Below are 19,523 nucleotides of genomic sequence, written 5' to 3' on the forward strand. Positions count from 1 at the left end.
TTAAAACAAGTAAATTTGACACGGTTTAAAACAAGTAAATTTGAAACGGTTTAAAACAAGTAAATTTGAATCGGTTTAAAACAAGTAAATTTGAAACGGTTTAAAACAAGTAAATTTGAAACGGTTTAAAACAAGTAAATTTGAAACGGTTTAAAACAAGTAAATTTGAAACGGTTTAAAACAAGTAAATTTGAATCGGTTTAAAACAAGTAAATTTGAAACGGTTTAAAACAAGTAAATTTGAAACGGTTTAAAACAAGTAAATTTGAATCGGTTTAAAACAAGTAAATTTGAAACGGTTTAAAACAAGTAAATTTGAATCGGTTTAAAACAAGTAAATTTGAAACGGTTTAAAACAAGTAAATTTGAAACGGTTTAAAACAAGTAAATTTGAAACGGTTTAAAACAAGTAAATTTGAATCGGTTTAAAACAAGTAAATTTGAAACGGTTTAAAACAAGTAAATTTGAAACGGTTTAAAACAAGTAAATTTGAAACGGTTTAAAACAAGTAAATTTGAAACGGTTTAAAACAAGTAAATTTGAATCGGTTTAAAACAAGTAAATTTGAAACGGTTTAAAACAAGTAAATTTGAAACGGTTTAAAACAAGTAAATTTGAAACGGTTTAAAACAAGTAAATTTGAAACGGTTTAAAACAAGTAAATTTGAAACGGTTTAAAACAAGTAAATTTGAAATGGTTTAAAACAAGTAAATTTGAAACGGTTTAAAACAGGTAAATTTGAAACGGTTTAAAACAAGTAAATTTGAATCGGTTTAAAACAAGTAAATTTGAAACGGTTTAAAACAAGTAAATTTGAAACGGTTTAAAACAAGTAAATTTGAAACGGTTTAAAACAAGTAAATTTGAAACGGTTTAAAACAAGTAAATTTGAAACGGTTTAAAACAAGTAAATTTGAAACGGTTTAAAACAAGTATATTTGAATCGGTTTAAAACAAGTAAATTTGAAACGGTTTAAAACAAGTAAATTTGAAACGGTTTAAAACAAGTAAATTTGAAACGGTTTAAAACAAGTAAATTTGAAACGGTTTAAAACAAGTAAATTTGAATCGGTTTAAAACAAGTAAATTTGAAACGGTCTAAAACAAGTAAATTTGAAACGGTTTAAAACAAGTAAATTTGAATCGGTTTAAAACAAGTAAATTTGAAACGGTTTAAAACAAGTAAATTTGAATCGGTTTAAAACAAGTAAATTTGAAACGGTTTAAAACAAGTAAATTTGAAACGGTTTAAAACAAGTAAATTTGAAACGGTTTAAAACAAGTAAATTTGAATCAGTTTAAAACAAGTAAATTTGAAACGGTTTAAAACAAGTAAATTTGAAACGGTTTAAAACAAGTAAATTTGAAACGGTTTAAAACAAGTAAATTTGAAACGGTTTAAAACAAGTAAATTTGAATCGGTTTAAAACAAGTAAATTTGAAAAGGTTTAAAACAAGTAAATTTGAAACGGTTTAGATCAAGTAAATTTGAAACGGTTTAAAACAAGTAAATTTGAAACGTTTTAAAACAAGTAAATTTGAAACGGTTTAAAACAAGTAAATTTGAAACGGTTTAAAACAAGTAAATTTGAAACGGTTTAAAACAAGTAAGTTTGAAATGGTTTAAAACAAGTAAATTTGAAACGGTTTAAAACAAGTAAATTTGAAACGGTTTAAAACAAGTAAATTTGAAACGGTTTAAAACAAGTAAATTTGAAACGGTTTAAAACAAGTAAATTTGAAACGGTTTAAAACAAGTAAATTTGGAACGGTTTAAAACAAGTAAGTTTGAAACGCTTTAAAACCAGTAAATTTGAAACGGTTTAAAACAAGTAAATTTGAAACGGTTTAAAACAAGTAAATTTGAAATGGTTTAAAACAAGTAAATTTGAAACGGTTTAAAACAAGTAAATTTGAAACGGTTTAAAACAAGTAAATTTGAAACGGTTTAAAACAAGTAAATTTGAAACGGTTTAAAACAAGTAAATTTGAAACGGTTTAAAACAAATAAATTTGAAACGGTTTAAAACAAGTAAATTTGAAACGGTTTAAAACAAGTAAATTTGAAACGGTTTAAAACAAGTAAATTTGAAACGGTTTAAAACAAGTAAATTTGAATCGGTTTAAAACAAGTAAATTTGAAACGGTTTAAAACAAGTAAATTTGAAACGGTTTAAAACAAGTAAATTTGAAACGGTTTAAAACAAGTAAATTTGAAACGGTTTAAAACAAGTAAATTTGAATCGGTTTAAAACAAGTAAATTTGAAACGGTTTAAAACAAGTAAATTTGAAACGGTTTAAAACAAGTAAATTTGAATCGGTTTAAAACAAGTAAATTTGAAACGGTTTAAAACAAGTAAATTTGAATCGGTTTAAAACAAGTAAATTTGAAACGGTTTAAAACAAGTAAATTTGAAACGGTTTAAAACAAGTAAATTTGAAACGGTTTAAAACAAGTAAATTTGAATCGGTTTAAAACAAGTAAATTTGAAACGGTTTAAAACAAGTAAATTTGAAACGGTTTAAAACAAGTAAATTTGAAACGGTTTAAAACAAGTAAATTTGAAACGGTTTAAAACAAGTAAATTTGAAACGGTTTAAAACAAGTAAATTTGAAACGGTTTAAAACAAGTAAATTTGAAACGGTTTAAAACAAGTAAATTTGAAACGGTTTAAAACAAGTAAATTTGAAACGGTTTAAAACAAGTAAATTTGAATCGGTTTAAAACAAGTAAATTTGAAACGGTTTAAAACAAGTAAATTTGAAACGGTTTAAAACAAGTAAATTTGAATCGGTTTAAAACAAGTAAATTTGAAACGGTTTAAAACAAGTAAATTTGAATCGGTTTAAAACAAGTAAATTTGAAACGGTTTAAAACAAGTAAATTTGAAACGGTTTAAAACAAGTAAATTTGAAACGGTTTAAAACAAGTAAATTTGAATCGGTTTAAAACAAGTAAATTTGAAACGGTTTAAAACAAGTAAATTTGAAACGGTTTAAAACAAGTAAATTTGAAACGGTTTAAAACAAGTAAATTTGAAACGGTTTAAAACAAGTAAATTTGAATCGGTTTAAAACAAGTAAATTTGAAACGGTTTAAAACAAGTAAATTTGAAACGGTTTAAAACAAGTAAATTTGAAACGGTTTAAAACAAGTAAATTTGAAACGGTTTAAAACAAGTAAATTTGAAACGGTTTAAAACAAGTAAATTTGAAATGGTTTAAAACAAGTAAATTTGAAACGGTTTAAAACAGGTAAATTTGAAACGGTTTAAAACAAGTAAATTTGAATCGGTTTAAAACAAGTAAATTTGAAACGGTTTAAAACAAGTAAATTTGAAACGGTTTAAAACAAGTAAATTTGAAACGGTTTAAAACAAGTAAATTTGAAACGGTTTAAAACAAGTAAATTTGAAACGGTTTAAAACAAGTAAGTTTGAAATGGTTTAAAACAAGTAAATTTGAAACGGTTTAAAACAAGTAAATTTGAAACGGTTTAAAACAAGTAAATTTGAAACGGTTTAAAACAAGTAAATTTGAATCGGTTTAAAACAAGTAAATTTGAAACGGTCTAAAACAAGTAAATTTGAAACGGTTTAAAACAAGTAAATTTGAATCGGTTTAAAACAAGTAAATTTGAAACGGTTTAAAACAAGTAAATTTGAATCGGTTTAAAACAAGTAAATTTGAAACGGTTTAAAACAAGTAAATTTGAAACGGTTTAAAACAAGTAAATTTGAAACGGTTTAAAACAAGTAAATTTGAATCAGTTTAAAACAAGTAAATTTGAAACGGTTTAAAACAAGTAAATTTGAAACGGTTTAAAACAAGTAAATTTGAAACGGTTTAAAACAAGTAAATTTGAAACGGTTTAAAACAAGTAAATTTGAATCGGTTTAAAACAAGTAAATTTGAAAAGGTTTAAAACAAGTAAATTTGAAACGGTTTAGATCAAGTAAATTTGAAACGGTTTAAAACAAGTAAATTTGAAACGTTTTAAAACAAGTAAATTTGAAACGGTTTAAAACAAGTAAATTTGAAACGGTTTAAAACAAGTAAATTTGAAACGGTTTAAAACAAGTAAGTTTGAAATGGTTTAAAACAAGTAAATTTGAAACGGTTTAAAACAAGTAAATTTGAAACGGTTTAAAACAAGTAAATTTGAAACGGTTTAAAACAAGTAAATTTGAAACGGTTTAAAACAAGTAAATTTGAAACGGTTTAAAACAAGTAAATTTGGAACGGTTTAAAACAAGTAAGTTTGAAACGCTTTAAAACCAGTAAATTTGAAACGGTTTAAAACAAGTAAATTTGAAACGGTTTAAAACAAGTAAATTTGAAATGGTTTAAAACAAGTAAATTTGAAACGGTTTAAAACAAGTAAATTTGAAACGGTTTAAAACAAGTAAATTTGAAACGGTTTAAAACAAGTAAATTTGAAACGGTTTAAAACAAGTAAATTTGAAACGGTTTAAAACAAATAAATTTGAAACGGTTTAAAACAAGTAAATTTGAAACGGTTTAAAACAAGTAAATTTGAAACGGTTTAAAACAAGTAAATTTGAAACGGTTTAAAACAAGTAAATTTGAATCGGTTTAAAACAAGTAAATTTGAAACGGTTTAAAACAAGTAAATTTGAAACGGTTTAAAACAAGTAAATTTGAAACGGTTTAAAACAAGTAAATTTGAAACGGTTTAAAACAAGTAAATTTGAATCGGTTTAAAACAAGTAAATTTGAAACGGTTTAAAACAAGTAAATTTGAAACGGTTTAAAACAAGTAAATTTGAATCGGTTTAAAACAAGTAAATTTGAAACGGTTTAAAACAAGTAAATTTGAATCGGTTTAAAACAAGTAAATTTGAAACGGTTTAAAACAAGTAAATTTGAAACGGTTTAAAACAAGTAAATTTGAAACGGTTTAAAACAAGTAAATTTGAATCGGTTTAAAACAAGTAAATTTGAAACGGTTTAAAACAAGTAAATTTGAAACGGTTTAAAACAAGTAAATTTGAAACGGTTTAAAACAAGTAAATTTGAAACGGTTTAAAACAAGTAAATTTGAAACGGTTTAAAACAAGTAAATTTGAAACGGTTTAAAACAAGTAAATTTGAAACGGTTTAAAACAAGTAAATTTGAAACGGTTTAAAACAAGTAAATTTGAAACGGTTTAAAACAAGTAAATTTGAATCGGTTTAAAACAAGTAAATTTGAAACGGTTTAAAACAAGTAAATTTGAAACGGTTTAAAACAAGTAAATTTGAATCGGTTTAAAACAAGTAAATTTGAAACGGTTTAAAACAAGTAAATTTGAATCGGTTTAAAACAAGTAAATTTGAAACGGTTTAAAACAAGTAAATTTGAAACGGTTTAAAACAAGTAAATTTGAAACGGTTTAAAACAAGTAAATTTGAATCGGTTTAAAACAAGTAAATTTGAAACGGTTTAAAACAAGTAAATTTGAAACGGTTTAAAACAAGTAAATTTGAAACGGTTTAAAACAAGTAAATTTGAAACGGTTTAAAACAAGTAAATTTGAATCGGTTTAAAACAAGTAAATTTGAAACGGTTTAAAACAAGTAAATTTGAAACGGTTTAAAACAAGTAAATTTGAAACGGTTTAAAACAAGTAAATTTGAAACGGTTTAAAACAAGTAAATTTGAAACGGTTTAAAACAAGTAAATTTGAAATGGTTTAAAACAAGTAAATTTGAAACGGTTTAAAACAGGTAAATTTGAAACGGTTTAAAACAAGTAAATTTGAATCGGTTTAAAACAAGTAAATTTGAAACGGTTTAAAACAAGTAAATTTGAAACGGTTTAAAACAAGTAAATTTGAAACGGTTTAAAACAAGTAAATTTGAAACGGTTTAAAACAAGTAAATTTGAAACGGTTTAAAACAAGTAAATTTGAAACGGTTTAAAACAAGTATATTTGAATCGGTTTAAAACAAGTAAATTTGAAACGGTTTAAAACAAGTAAATTTGAAACGGTTTAAAACAAGTAAATTTGAAACGGTTTAAAACAAGTAAATTTGAAACGGTTTAAAACAAGTAAATTTGAATCGGTTTAAAACAAGTAAATTTGAAACGGTCTAAAACAAGTAAATTTGAAACGGTTTAAAACAAGTAAATTTGAATCGGTTTAAAACAAGTAAATTTGAAACGGTTTAAAACAAGTAAATTTGAATCGGTTTAAAACAAGTAAATTTGAAACGGTTTAAAACAAGTAAATTTGAAACGGTTTAAAACAAGTAAATTTGAAACGGTTTAAAACAAGTAAATTTGAATCAGTTTAAAACAAGTAAATTTGAAACGGTTTAAAACAAGTAAATTTGAAACGGTTTAAAACAAGTAAATTTGAAACGGTTTAAAACAAGTAAATTTGAAACGGTTTAAAACAAGTAAATTTGAATCGGTTTAAAACAAGTAAATTTGAAAAGGTTTAAAACAAGTAAATTTGAAACGGTTTAGATCAAGTAAATTTGAAACGGTTTAAAACAAGTAAATTTGAAACGTTTTAAAACAAGTAAATTTGAAACGGTTTAAAACAAGTAAATTTGAAACGGTTTAAGACAAGTAAATTTGAAACGGTTTAAAACAAGTAAGTTTGAAATGGTTTAAAACAAGTAAATTTGAAACGGTTTAAAACAAGTAAATTTGAAACGGTTTAAAACAAGTAAATTTGAAACGGTTTAAAACAAGTAAATTTGAAACGGTTTAAAACAAGTAAATTTGAAACGGTTTAAAACAAGTAAATTTGGAACGGTTTAAAACAAGTAAGTTTGAAACGCTTTAAAACCAGTAAATTTGAAACGGTTTAAAACAAGTAAATTTGAAACGGTTTAAAACAAGTAAATTTGAAATGGTTTAAAACAAGTAAATTTGAAACGGTTTAAAACAAGTAAATTTGAAACGGTTTAAAACAAGTAAATTTGAAACGGTTTAAAACAAGTAAATTTGAAACGGTTTAAAACAAGTAAATTTGAAACGGTTTAAAACAAGTAAATTTGAAACGGTTTAAAACAAGTAAATTTGAAACGGTTTAAAACAAGTAAATTTGAAACGGTTTAAAACAAGTAAATTTGAAACGGTTTAAAACAAGTAAATTTGAATCGGTTTAAAACAAGTAAATTTGAAACGGTTTAAAACAAGTAAATTTGAAACGGTTTAAAACAAGTAAATTTGAAACGGTTTAAAACAAGTAAATTTGAAACGGTTTAAAACAAGTAAATTTGAATCGGTTTAAAACAAGTAAATTTGAAACGGTTTAAAACAAGTAAATTTGAAACGGTTTAAAACAAGTAAATTTGAATCGGTTTAAAACAAGTAAATTTGAAACGGTTTAAAACAAGTAAATTTGAATCGGTTTAAAACAAGTAAATTTGAAACGGTTTAAAACAAGTAAATTTGAAACGGTTTAAAACAAGTAAATTTGAAACGGTTTAAAACAAGTAAATTTGAATCGGTTTAAAACAAGTAAATTTGAAACGGTTTAAAACAAGTAAATTTGAAACGGTTTAAAACAAGTAAATTTGAAACGGTTTAAAACAAGTAAATTTGAAACGGTTTAAAACAAGTAAATTTGAATCGGTTTAAAACAAGTAAATTTGAAACGGTTTAAAACAAGTAAATTTGAAACGGTTTAAAACAAGTAAATTTGAAACGGTTTAAAACAAGTAAATTTGAAACGGTTTAAAACAAGTAAATTTGAAACGGTTTAAAACAAGTAAATTTGAAATGGTTTAAAACAAGTAAATTTGAAACGGTTTAAAACAGGTAAATTTGAAACGGTTTAAAACAAGTAAATTTGAATCGGTTTAAAACAAGTAAATTTGAAACGGTTTAAAACAAGTAAATTTGAAACGGTTTAAAACAAGTAAATTTGAAACGGTTTAAAACAAGTAAATTTGAAACGGTTTAAAACAAGTAAATTTGAAACGGTTTAAAACAAGTAAATTTGAAACGGTTTAAAACAAGTATATTTGAATCGGTTTAAAACAAGTAAATTTGAAACGGTTTAAAACAAGTAAATTTGAAACGGTTTAAAACAAGTAAATTTGAAACGGTTTAAAACAAGTAAATTTGAAACGGTTTAAAACAAGTAAATTTGAATCGGTTTAAAACAAGTAAATTTGAAACGGTCTAAAACAAGTAAATTTGAAACGGTTTAAAACAAGTAAATTTGAATCGGTTTAAAACAAGTAAATTTGAAACGGTTTAAAACAAGTAAATTTGAATCGGTTTAAAACAAGTAAATTTGAAACGGTTTAAAACAAGTAAATTTGAAACGGTTTAAAACAAGTAAATTTGAAACGGTTTAAAACAAGTAAATTTGAATCAGTTTAAAACAAGTAAATTTGAAACGGTTTAAAACAAGTAAATTTGAAACGGTTTAAAACAAGTAAATTTGAAACGGTTTAAAACAAGTAAATTTGAAACGGTTTAAAACAAGTAAATTTGAATCGGTTTAAAACAAGTAAATTTGAAAAGGTTTAAAACAAGTAAATTTGAAACGGTTTAGATCAAGTAAATTTGAAACGGTTTAAAACAAGTAAATTTGAAACGTTTTAAAACAAGTAAATTTGAAACGGTTTAAAACAAGTAAATTTGAAACGGTTTAAAACAAGTAAATTTGAAACGGTTTAAAACAAGTAAGTTTGAAATGGTTTAAAACAAGTAAATTTGAAACGGTTTAAAACAAGTAAATTTGAAACGGTTTAAAACAAGTAAATTTGAAACGGTTTAAAACAAGTAAATTTGAAACGGTTTAAAACAAGTAAATTTGAAACGGTTTAAAACAAGTAAATTTGAAACGGTTTAAAACAAGTAAATTTGAAACGGTTTAAAACAAGTAAATTTGAAACGGTTTAAAACAACTAAATTTGAAACGGTTTAAAACAAGTAAATTTGAAACGGTTTAAAACAAGTAAATTTGAAACGGTTTAAAACAGGTAAATTTGAAACGGTTTAAAACAAGTAAATTTGAAACGGTTTAAAACAAGTAAATTTGAAACGGTTTAAAACAAGTAAATTTGAAATGGTTTAAAACAAGTAAATTTGAAACGGTTTAAAACAAGTAAATTTGAAACGGTTTAAAACAAGTAAATTTGAAACGGTTTAAAACAAGTAAATTTGAAATGGTTTTAAACAAGTAAATTTGAAACGGTTTAAAACAAGTAAATTTGAATTGGTTTAAAACAAGTAAATTTGAAACGGTTTAAAACAAGTAAATTTGAAACGGTTTAAAACCAGTATATTTGAAACGGTTTAAAACAAGTAAATTTGAAACGGTTTAAAACAAGTAAATTTGAAATGGTTTAAAACAAGTAAATTTGAAACGGTTTAAAACAAGTAAATTTGAAACGGTTTAAAACAAGTAAATTTGAAACGGTTTAAAACAAGTAAATTTGAAATGGTTTTAAACAAGTAAATTTGAAACGGTTTAAAACAAGTAAATTTGAATTGGTTTAAAACAAGTAAATTTGAAACGGTTTAAAACAAGTAAATTTGAAACGGTTTAAAACAAGTAATTTTGAAACGGTTCAAAACAAGTAAATTTGAAACGGTTTAAAACAAGTAAATTTGAAACGGTTTAAAAAAAGTAAATTTGAAACGGTTTAAAACAAGTAAATTTGAAACGGTTTAAAACAAGTAAATTTGAAACGGTTTAAAACAAGTAAATTTGAAATGGTTTAAAACAAGTAAATTTGAAACGGTTTAAAACAAGTAAATTTGAAACGGTTTAAAACAAGTAAATTTGAAACGGTTTAAAACAAGTAAATTTGAAACGGTTTAAAACAAGTAAATTTGAAACGGTTTAAAACAAGTAAATTTGAAACGGTTTAAAACAAGTAAATTTGAAACGGTTCAAAACAAGTAAATTTGGAACGGTTTAAAACAAGTAAATTTGGAACGGTTTAAAACAAGTAAATTTGAAACGGTTTAAAACCAGTAAATTTGAAACGGTTTAAAACAAGTAAATTTGAAACGGTTTAAAACAAGTAAATTTGGAACGGTTTAAAACAAGTAAATTTGAAACGGTTTAAAACAAGTAAATTTGAAACGGTTTAAAACAAGTAAATTTGAAACGGTTTAAAACAAGTAAATTTGAAATGGTTTAAAACAAGTAAATTTGAAATGGTTTAAAACAAGTAAATTTGAAACGGTTTAAAACAAGTAAATTTGAAACGGTTTAAAACAAGTAAATTTGAAACGGTTTAAAACAAGTAAATTTGAAACGGTTTAAAACAAGTAAATTTGAAACGGTTTAAAACAAGTAAATTTGAAACGGTTTAAAACAAGTAAATTTGAAACGGTTTAAAACAAGTAAATTTGGAACGGTTTAAAACAAGTAAGTTTGAAACGCTTTAAAACCAGTAAATTTGAAACGGTTTAAAACAAGTAAATTTGAAACGGTTTAAAACAAGTAAATTTGAAATGGTTTAAAACAAGTAAATTTGAGACGGTTTAAAACAAATCAATAGCATGCCCTCTATGGCACTTGAAACTACCGGAAGACACTGGAGAAAACAGTTCTGACCCCACTTCACCCCCCCCCGCCGCTTTTAAGCTAAAGCTATCCTCCCTAAAGAGTAGCTAGCTACTGAAGAAGCCAACCGCTTGCCAGTCATTTGAGAGCAATTCGTGTTTTTTATTTGCTCTCGAAATCTGAGTCAATTATTGTAAACATGTGTATTTTAAATGCACAATTTTCGCTTGGCCGTTTTTCGCTTGATCGGTTTATTTTTGAAATTGGAGTTTGATGTTTCAGAATAATCTGATAGAGTACTGGTGTATGGTGGATTTTGTGCGGCCCAACTATCTTGGAAGCAAAGTTGAGTTCAGCAACATGTTCGAGCGACCAATTTCAAACGGCCAATGTGTTGACAGTACTGCTAAAGATATCAAACTGATGAAGTACAGGTCACACGTGCTCACGAGTCTCCTGAGGGGGTTTGTTCTCCGCAGAAGCCACTCAGTCCTCATAAAGGCACTACCTAAAAAGACAGAATTCATAGTCTTAATCAGGATGAGTCCAATTCAGAGGGAACTGTACAGGAGCTATCTCAATTATGTACGTCGGCGAGGTGGCGGAGGTGATGCCATATCCGCGCCTCAACATTCTGAGTTCTCGTCTTTCGGCGCTAATTGCGATGATATTATGAATACATTCCAAGCAGGTGGAAACGCAACCAATGGTCCGGGATTCGGTACGAATGGCGCAGTGATGGCCGGATGTAATGAGGCCAGTTTGAATCCTATCCGAGCGTTCGGCGCCTTGTGTAAGATCTGGAACCACCCCGATGTGTTATACAAGGCAATGTTGGAGCAGGAGGGCGGGTCGAGCAGAGGAGGGGCTCCTATAGACTACCTGTGGGCCGAGAACCTGATGAATCAGTACAAGCCGGGAAATATCAACGATGGACCCAAAATGCTTCTGCTGCTTGAAATTATTCGTCTGAGGTAATTAGCCGTTCTTAAGCTCCTGTTTGCATTTCTGAAATGACCACTGAGTTCAAGTAAGTTGCTTTTAAGTTTAGCTACAAAAAACATCAATAGGTATTTTTCCTTTTATTTTAATGCTGTCTTTGGTTTAGTTTTTTCTGACCGATTTGACTTTTTGATCAACGTTTTCGGCCATTACCAACTGCTCTCGAATGAAGTGTGAAGCTGATATTGTAATCGTGTATGTCTTTTAAGCAAAACCTTTTTATTGAGTCATTTGACTTTAGATCATACTCTAAGAATGCGGTTCACCAAAAATGTTTTCGTGGTGTGAAGACAATTTCGTGGTGTCAAGGACGGCTATTAATCTTAAAATTTGAACCCCCCTCGCCGCCATCATCCTCCCCCCTCAACAGTCACACTTTCGGCCCTCGTCCACTGTCCAACTGTTGAACCCCCTCTCATCTAGCCTTCGCAACCTGCCCCTCCTCGCTTGAACCACACACACCCACTCCGATCACCCCATCCCCTAATAATAGCATTCATAAGCACCAGGTGGCTACTACTGAAGCCAGCCGCTTGCCGTTTGTTTGAGAGCAGTTCGCCCGATGTTAGTTGGTTATTTTCGTTGTTTTTAATTGCTCTCGAACGAAGTTAGAAGCAATTATTGCAAACGGTGTTGTTCTTTTTCGCAAAAATTTTACTTGACCAATCTTCCGCTTTTGTTCTGGAACATTTTCTGACTTCCCAAGTGACTTTTTCAAGCGTCCCTTTTTGATTTTGACAGATTTCAATTGCTCTAACTCTGAAATGAGGTTTGTTGCTAATATCGGTTGTTATTGGTTGATTAAGAACGTCGTTGTAGCCTAGTAGAAGAAGTCTGACTGCTAATGTAGGGCGATGGTTTGAACCCATATCACGTCGAAGTTTTTGGACTCAAAAATTTCTAGGCTGCACCCCTAAATTAAATTGCTCCCAGCCTGTCGAGAGCAATTCATCCAACGTTAGTCGGTTTATTTTTATTAATTGCTCTCAATCGAGGTTTGTAGCGTTATTAGTCCTATGGTCTTTTTACGGGGTTTTTTGCTTGACCGATTTTTCGTTTGACCGCATAAACGGGATGAACAGGTAAAACTCGAAGGGCATTGAGTTCTATTCTAAGCCTTGCTATACTCCAAGAATGCTATTCATCAAAACTATTGAAGAGACAACTCCATGGTGTGAAGGGTTTTAATCTTAAATATTTGACCCCATCAGTCACACGGCTCCCATTACCCCCTCAACCCTCCCATTGTCCACCCTCCTCCGCCTGTCGATTTGAACCCCACTCTAATCTAGTCTTCGCAGCCCTACCCCCATTGCTTGACCCCCCCCCCCCCCCAACGCTTCCCCCCCCCCCCCGACACGCGCACTCCTGTCACCCCCCCTATTGCGAGCATCCCTAAGCCCCCAGCTGGCTACAGCCGAAGCCAACCGCTCGCCGGTCGTTTAAGAACATTTCCCCGACTTTAGTCATTTATTTTTGTCCTGTCACGTAATGTCTTTAATGATAAATAGCCGCAAAATGATAGCTGGGGCTATTATTTGCCTTCTCATAGTTTTTATTGTCAGGATTTTTGTTAGACCTTATGACGTCACGATAAGTCGGAATCTGCATTTGTTCATTCATGCAATTTTGACAATTGCATGCGTGAACTCATTTCTACTCAAGTGAAGCGAGTTTTTCCTGATATTTAGGTCATTAGTTTCTATTCACACGTGACTTTCAAAGTGACTTATTTACGTTAATTCAAGCAATTAATTAAAAAGCGTTAATTCAAGCAATTAATTAAAAAAATTCAAGCAATTAATTACGTTAATTCAAGCAATTGATAAAAACATTGCTGGAACGTTAATTCAAGCAATTAATAAACGAGGAATTTCTCTTTTTCTGTGTTTTTCCTCTTTAATTTCTCTTCGTCTGTTCGTCTCTTCTATTTTTTTTAATAATAGCCGCCGTCAGCCTCTCAACGGCTATTATTTAGGCGCTCTCTTTTTAAATTCGTTTTACTTTTTGGTCGCGTTTTGCGTTTTACATAAGCCAAGGTTTCCACGTTTGACTAATGTCTAACGTCACTCACTGTTTTAACTGAATGGATTTTGTATTATTTAACGAATTGAAATGCGCAATGTAGTGAATACAGTCACGTCAAAAGAGCAAAATGAAAAAAAAAACGGGATAAACTGATAAAGCCCGGTCATTAACTCATAGCGCATTAGGTCAATTAGAGCGATTGCTAGCTGAGTTTAGTATTAAGCTTAATAGCTTTCAGTTTAGAAACTAAATTAACGATAATGTTAGAACATAACTAAAACTGCACACCGAATTAAAACTTTTTGAAACTTAGGAAAACATTCTGTCAATTTTATCGCCTTTTTTCTTTTCCTGTTTCAACCCCGATGTGCGTCGAGCACGTCGACTGTGGCTATTTTCCAGCTCAATTTGCCGGCTAGGTTTATCTTTTTGAGACAGCAGATCTTGAAAGCTGTCTCGGTTTTTTTCCGACAATATGCCTGCTTTTGTTATTCTTCACTTAAATTTATTAATTCCTAATCTTATCAGCTTTCTGGGAGGGCTGAATGAAAGCATTGACCGATTTCTTTTCATACGTTTTTGTTTTTTTTTTTGCATAAAACTTCTTAGACTAATTGCAAGAGATTTGCACGTATTTTGACTTTGATGTTTTGTGGATTACGGTCAATAATTAGAGATCTTTTCGGCTTTTTAATGAGGGTTTTGTTAATTTTTTATGTTTTCAGTTCATAGCTGAGGGTATGATTGACTGGAAACTTTTTGAGGTTATCGTTTTTTTTTAGATTTGACCTCATTTGCTCTTTTGATACGCTGTTTCTTAGTCTTAACAGTTCTTTTCGGCTTTCTAATGGGGCGTTTTACGTAGGTCTTGATTTTTGCGCTCCTGAGTTTTGTGAACTTGACTCATTTTTCATACCTTTTCAGTAAATTTTTGAGTTTTAACCGTATTTGCTGTTCTTGTTTTTATTTCAGTATTATTAAGGAAAATACTCCGGCTTTTTAGTGAGATCTAAATGATTCTTTGCTTTTTGTCAAATGACATCTGATGAACCTTTGTAATTAGGCATAATTGATTTTCTATAATGTTTTTAGTTGGGAATCATGCGATTTCTGTTGGTAGATGGTTTGATGTGGTGAATGGTTTTAATGGTGGTAAACGGTATTAGTGGTCCAGAGACAAATGAAGCTTCTTATCCTACCACTTTGTTTTCATTGGTTTTCTTCGAAAATGTTGTATGCCTTTGAAGGGCGCGTATTATGAACGTTTTTCAGAGGTTATTCTTTTAATGGCTCTGACACTGAAGAAGAGGAACGTTTAAATTTTGTATGCCTTTGAAGGGCGCGTATTGTGAACGTTTTTCAGAGGTTATTCTTTTAATGGCTCTGACACTGAAGAAGAGGAACGTTTAAATTTTACTGTTTGTGCTATTAGATGCTTTGATAGCCATCTTTAGTTAAGATATGTTCATTCATTTCCATGATTTCTGAAGTCAAATTGAATTAATGATATTGGTCACGCCAAAACAGGAAGTGGAGCGAAAAAGTTGCGAAAGATGGAAATTTGTTTTGCGTAAATTTTCTCACTTTTTGAAGTAGATTGAGAAAATGATGATTGAACAAAAATTTGTTTTTGGCTTTTTGATTTTGTTTTCTACTGTTTTTTCAATGTTTCGATCGGATTTTTTTCTAAATGGTTTTTCCAATCCAAGCGTAGTGCATTATGGGCTTGATTTTTTGGTGAGTAAACAACATTTTTTTTGAGTTGTAGGCCAGGACTTGTCCTGCTATTTTTATGTAATTCGTTTTACCTTTCGGACACGTTTTTCGTTTTACATACGTCAATACTTTCACATTTGACTTACCTCGCTCACTGTTTCAACTGAATGGATTTTAAATGTTTTATTTTAATGCATTATGCAATGTACTAAATACAGTCAGGGCCAAAAGAGCAACAGCTATCGTGCGTTAGTATTTAGTTTAATAGTGATCAATTCAGAAGCTGAATAATGTATAATTTTATAATGTAACTGAAACTGCACACCAAATTAAAAACTTCTTGATATTTTTTTTCAATGACGATGTTCAATGCGGGGTCAACCGCGGCTATTTGCAGGCTATCTTTAGCGGGGAAACAATAGCTGAAGCCGTTATTGATCTCGTGATAATTTTTTATCGACTCCAAGGGGCGCATTGTTTTTTTTTACCCATTAGAGCCTCCCACCCCCTACAAGCTTAGTATGCCCCATAACCGTATACAATAATTGGGGGCTATAATTGGCTGGAGGGGCTATTATGCGAAATGACTGTTTTTCTGCTTTGTAAATCGGCAGTATTATTTACTCAGTCGGCTTTTGACTTGAGGTGTTCTTACGGTTATAATTTTTATTGCTAGTTTTTTGTCGTTTCATTTTTTTCTCCCACCTGTCTCGGTTTTTGTACAGCTTTTCCACGTCTGTTGATTTGTGTTGATGATCTGTTGATTTCTGCTAATCAAGAAGTTCAGCGGCTGCTATTGGAAAGAGCATATTACAAATCATATTAAATTTGATTTCTCGGTTAAGTGGTCATTAATTCGATCTAATGTCATAATTCAAAGTCATAATTCGATCTAAGTCAATTCAATTTAAAATAATTAAAAATAATTCAATTTGAGATTAGAGACTCCCGGTCAAGCTGGCTGCGATTTTCCTGTTATCGACAGTCATTATCAGTCGGTTAGTTATGAATGAAGCTAGGTCCGCAATTGGTTTTTAAAGATCTGAAATTGAACTAAAAGTTTGAAAATTCAAATGGTACAAAACAGCGACAAGGTTTTGTATGTTGTAGCGTGGAGAGAAGAGAACGAGTTCTAGTGTTCAGTCAAAGTCTGGGCACTCTGTCTCTGATTGAACAGTGTCTGGCCAAGTGTACAGTTCCTAACACAAGTCACATTTGGCAACGCAACCGAGACTACTTCCGTCTGGACGGCGAGACATCAGCCACAGATCGAGGCCACATGATCAACAAGTTCAACCAGAGTTTAGATTCTGACAGGAAGACGTGTGGCAAAACAGGCATCGTTGATGAGGAAAGTCGAGAAAGGAAAAGCAACCAGATGACCTCAGGTGAAGGGAATGTGCCGTGGCTATTTCTGCTATCGACCAAGGTTAACACTGGCAAAGTATAACAATACTAGCGTGAGTTGACGTTGAACAGTGCTCCGACATTGTTTCTACGCTATTTGCTACCCATTTTCAAGCGTTTAAAAGTCTAGCCGGCCGAAACAATGTACGTGCAATCTGAGTGATTGGAAATAAGGAAAATTATGGAAAAAATATTGGCGAGAGAGTGGGTAATGCTGCAGTATCGTAATCCGGAGGTCGCGGCCTCGAACCCCTCTTTTATCGGAATTTTTTCGAACCCATAAATTATCTAGGCTGAGAAACGGAAGCATTAACACTTTTAAATTGCCTCACCTCTCATTCGAGAGAAATTTGTCCGACGTTAGTCTGTTTATTAATAGCCGCCCTCATCTTCTCAGCCGGCTATTATAGCGCTCCTATTTTTACAATTCAAAGAATTTGAATTGTATTGGGGCGCTGTCTTTTTTTTAAGATCTGTTCACACATTTTCAAGATTTTTGAAGTCAAATTGGAGTAGTGATTTTGGTCACGCCGAAACAGGAAGTGGAGCGAAAAAGCGAGTGGTTTTGCGGCGTGAAATTTTTTCGCTCTAAATTTAAAGTAGAGTGAGAAAACGGTGTTTGAACAAAAATTCGCTTTCTCGCTAGTGGTTTTTTGTTCACATGCGGCAATTTCACTTTGATTTTTACTGTTTTTTTTCGATTTTTTGTTTCGGATTTTTCGAATGCTTTTCCCAATCCATTGATAGTCCTTGCTAGGTCTAGTTTTCTGTTTAGTCAATGAAAATTCTTTGAATTGTACGTCAGGACTTGTCCTGCTAAGTTTTTTTTTCGTCGAATAAAAAAATGTTTCGCTTTACCTCATTTTGCCGCTTTTTCAACATTTTGCGTGAAATCTTTTTGACTTCTCTAGGCTAGTTTCTCTCTTCTCTCATTCTGCTAAAAGTGATTTTGAACATCAGTTGCTCAGCAAAGCAATTCAAAATGAACAGAGTCAGTATAAAAAATTGAAGTCAGAAGTAGAAACGGGATAAACCCATAAATCCCAATTTTAGATGCCCGCTATTTGAACGTCGTTCCTATAAGTCTTAGTTACCATCTCTAATGCTTATTGGTATTGATAGTAGCCCCTGTAGCCTCTCTCTAAGAAACAGAAGTACGTTATGTTCAACTACGAAATGCCATCAAAATAAATCGGACTTAAAAAATGTTTTTGTACAAAATTTTTTTTTTTCAATATCTTCTGTTCTTTCGATCCCAATCATGCTTATTGGAATCAACGGCGGTTATTTTCCGGCAATCTGCCTGGTATGTTTCTTATCTTGGGGTACTTTATCTTGGGTGCGTCGCGGTTTTAAAACTGCAACTGGTAGCCGATGATTAATGGGGGCTGATTGTAGTTTCTCTAAACTATTAATAGGATTTGATCATAATTGCCGAATATATTACTGTGAGACTGGATAAGAGAAATATTTTTTGAACGATGCATTTTACAATACTCCATTTGATTAAGAGGACAGGTATGAGGTTAATACCAATATGCTTTTCAGTATGCCCTTCATTTGATCAATCAAATATAAATTATTGCAATCCATGGTTGTAAAAAAGAATATTCACAATATCAAGAGTTTGGAGTTCACCTACTCCAAAATCTTGTTCTCGTGAACATTTTCGAATAAGGTGAATCAAATTTAAATTTTTTCTACACCATTTTGATGCAACGAATAAAAGTAAAAGTTGTTTGTCGGAGTTAGTACGAATAATGATATTTTCTAGTAAGTTTTGAGCATAAATGTACTTCACCAAGCTCCAACAGAAACATCACACTTGCTAGGTCATTAAAAGGTCCCAGGTGACTCCATTATAGGTGACCAGAGCGTAAGAATAGATGAGGAAAAGCTCGAAAATATTGGGTAACTTTTGGTATGTTTAGGCCGGCTGTCTGGGTATCAATCTGGTGAGTGCCAGTAGAGTTGTCATTATGGATGTGTGCTGGAATCCATGCCACGATGCGCAGGCAGTGTGCCGTGTGTTCAGATATGGACAGACTAGACCCACTTTCATTTACAGACTGGTGGCAAACAACACTATGGAGAAACGCATGTACGATCGACAAGTCTCCAAACAGGTATAACTGCTTCCCTTTTTCAGTCCCAGCTAAACTAAACTCGAGGTATCTCGATCAAATCTTGCTGGGATCATCTTGATTAAATCTTGATAAGATTATTGGTAACCGAGGATTTTTTGACGAGGACGGAAGATGTGAGTTCTCCCTGGTTACTCCCGGGTACTTACTAAGTATTCATGCAGCTGTGTTGTACTCATGATTGCCTTCATTTTTGTACTCTTGCTGAATTTGGGTTTTCATGTATGTACTAATTACAAAGTGTAATGAGTCTTGAATTTTTGTTGATGTTGTTGGCAGAGTTAACTAAACAGGACTTTTGATTTGTCATCTTGAGCCGGTCACATTTTTATTATAGATAGTATTAATAATAAGAGTAGATGATTGCCTTTCACAAGTGACTGTCGACGACTCTTCTGCATGTAAGTTTTTATCCATATATAAGAAATTTATCACATATAAGAAAACTTAAAAGCTCCTAATGGTCTGATATGAACGTGTCATATCGTTGCATGTATTTCAAGAAAACAGATATTTTATCAAGATCTTACCTAGACGTCCGTCAAATTTCTCATCGAGGTATTCAAAGTTTGGTAAAGAAAATCAGAATGTCTTGGAAAGATATTAGTTTTCGTTCCACTGGATTTGTGGCTCCAAATCGAGCAACCTTGTAGACATAGATAATGATTAGCTAAGTTTTTTGGTTGCTGAAATATGGCTTTTGTTGACAAATAAGCTTTATCATGTTTG

At 30.8% G+C, this 19,523-nt stretch overlaps 1 protein-coding gene across 1 annotated transcript in view; it reads left to right on the forward strand.

Annotated features, from left to right (window-relative positions):
- The window catches only part of LOC142341857 (helicase ARIP4-like), a 56,732-nt gene that overhangs the window by 17,346 nt on the left and 19,863 nt on the right, over positions 1–19,523 (forward strand). The window contains exons 6-8 of the mRNA XM_075393124.1: positions 10,780–11,471; positions 16,354–16,672; positions 18,582–18,776. Coding sequence (XP_075249239.1) covers positions 10,780–11,471; positions 16,354–16,672; positions 18,582–18,776 — 1,206 coding nt within the window. The remainder of the gene's footprint in view (positions 1–10,779; positions 11,472–16,353; positions 16,673–18,581; positions 18,777–19,523) is intronic.

This window comes from Convolutriloba macropyga, chromosome 6 (genome assembly GCF_964194025.1).
Source record: "Convolutriloba macropyga chromosome 6, txConMacr16.3, whole genome shotgun sequence".
Lineage (NCBI taxonomy): Eukaryota > Metazoa > Xenacoelomorpha > Acoela > Convolutidae > Convolutriloba > Convolutriloba macropyga.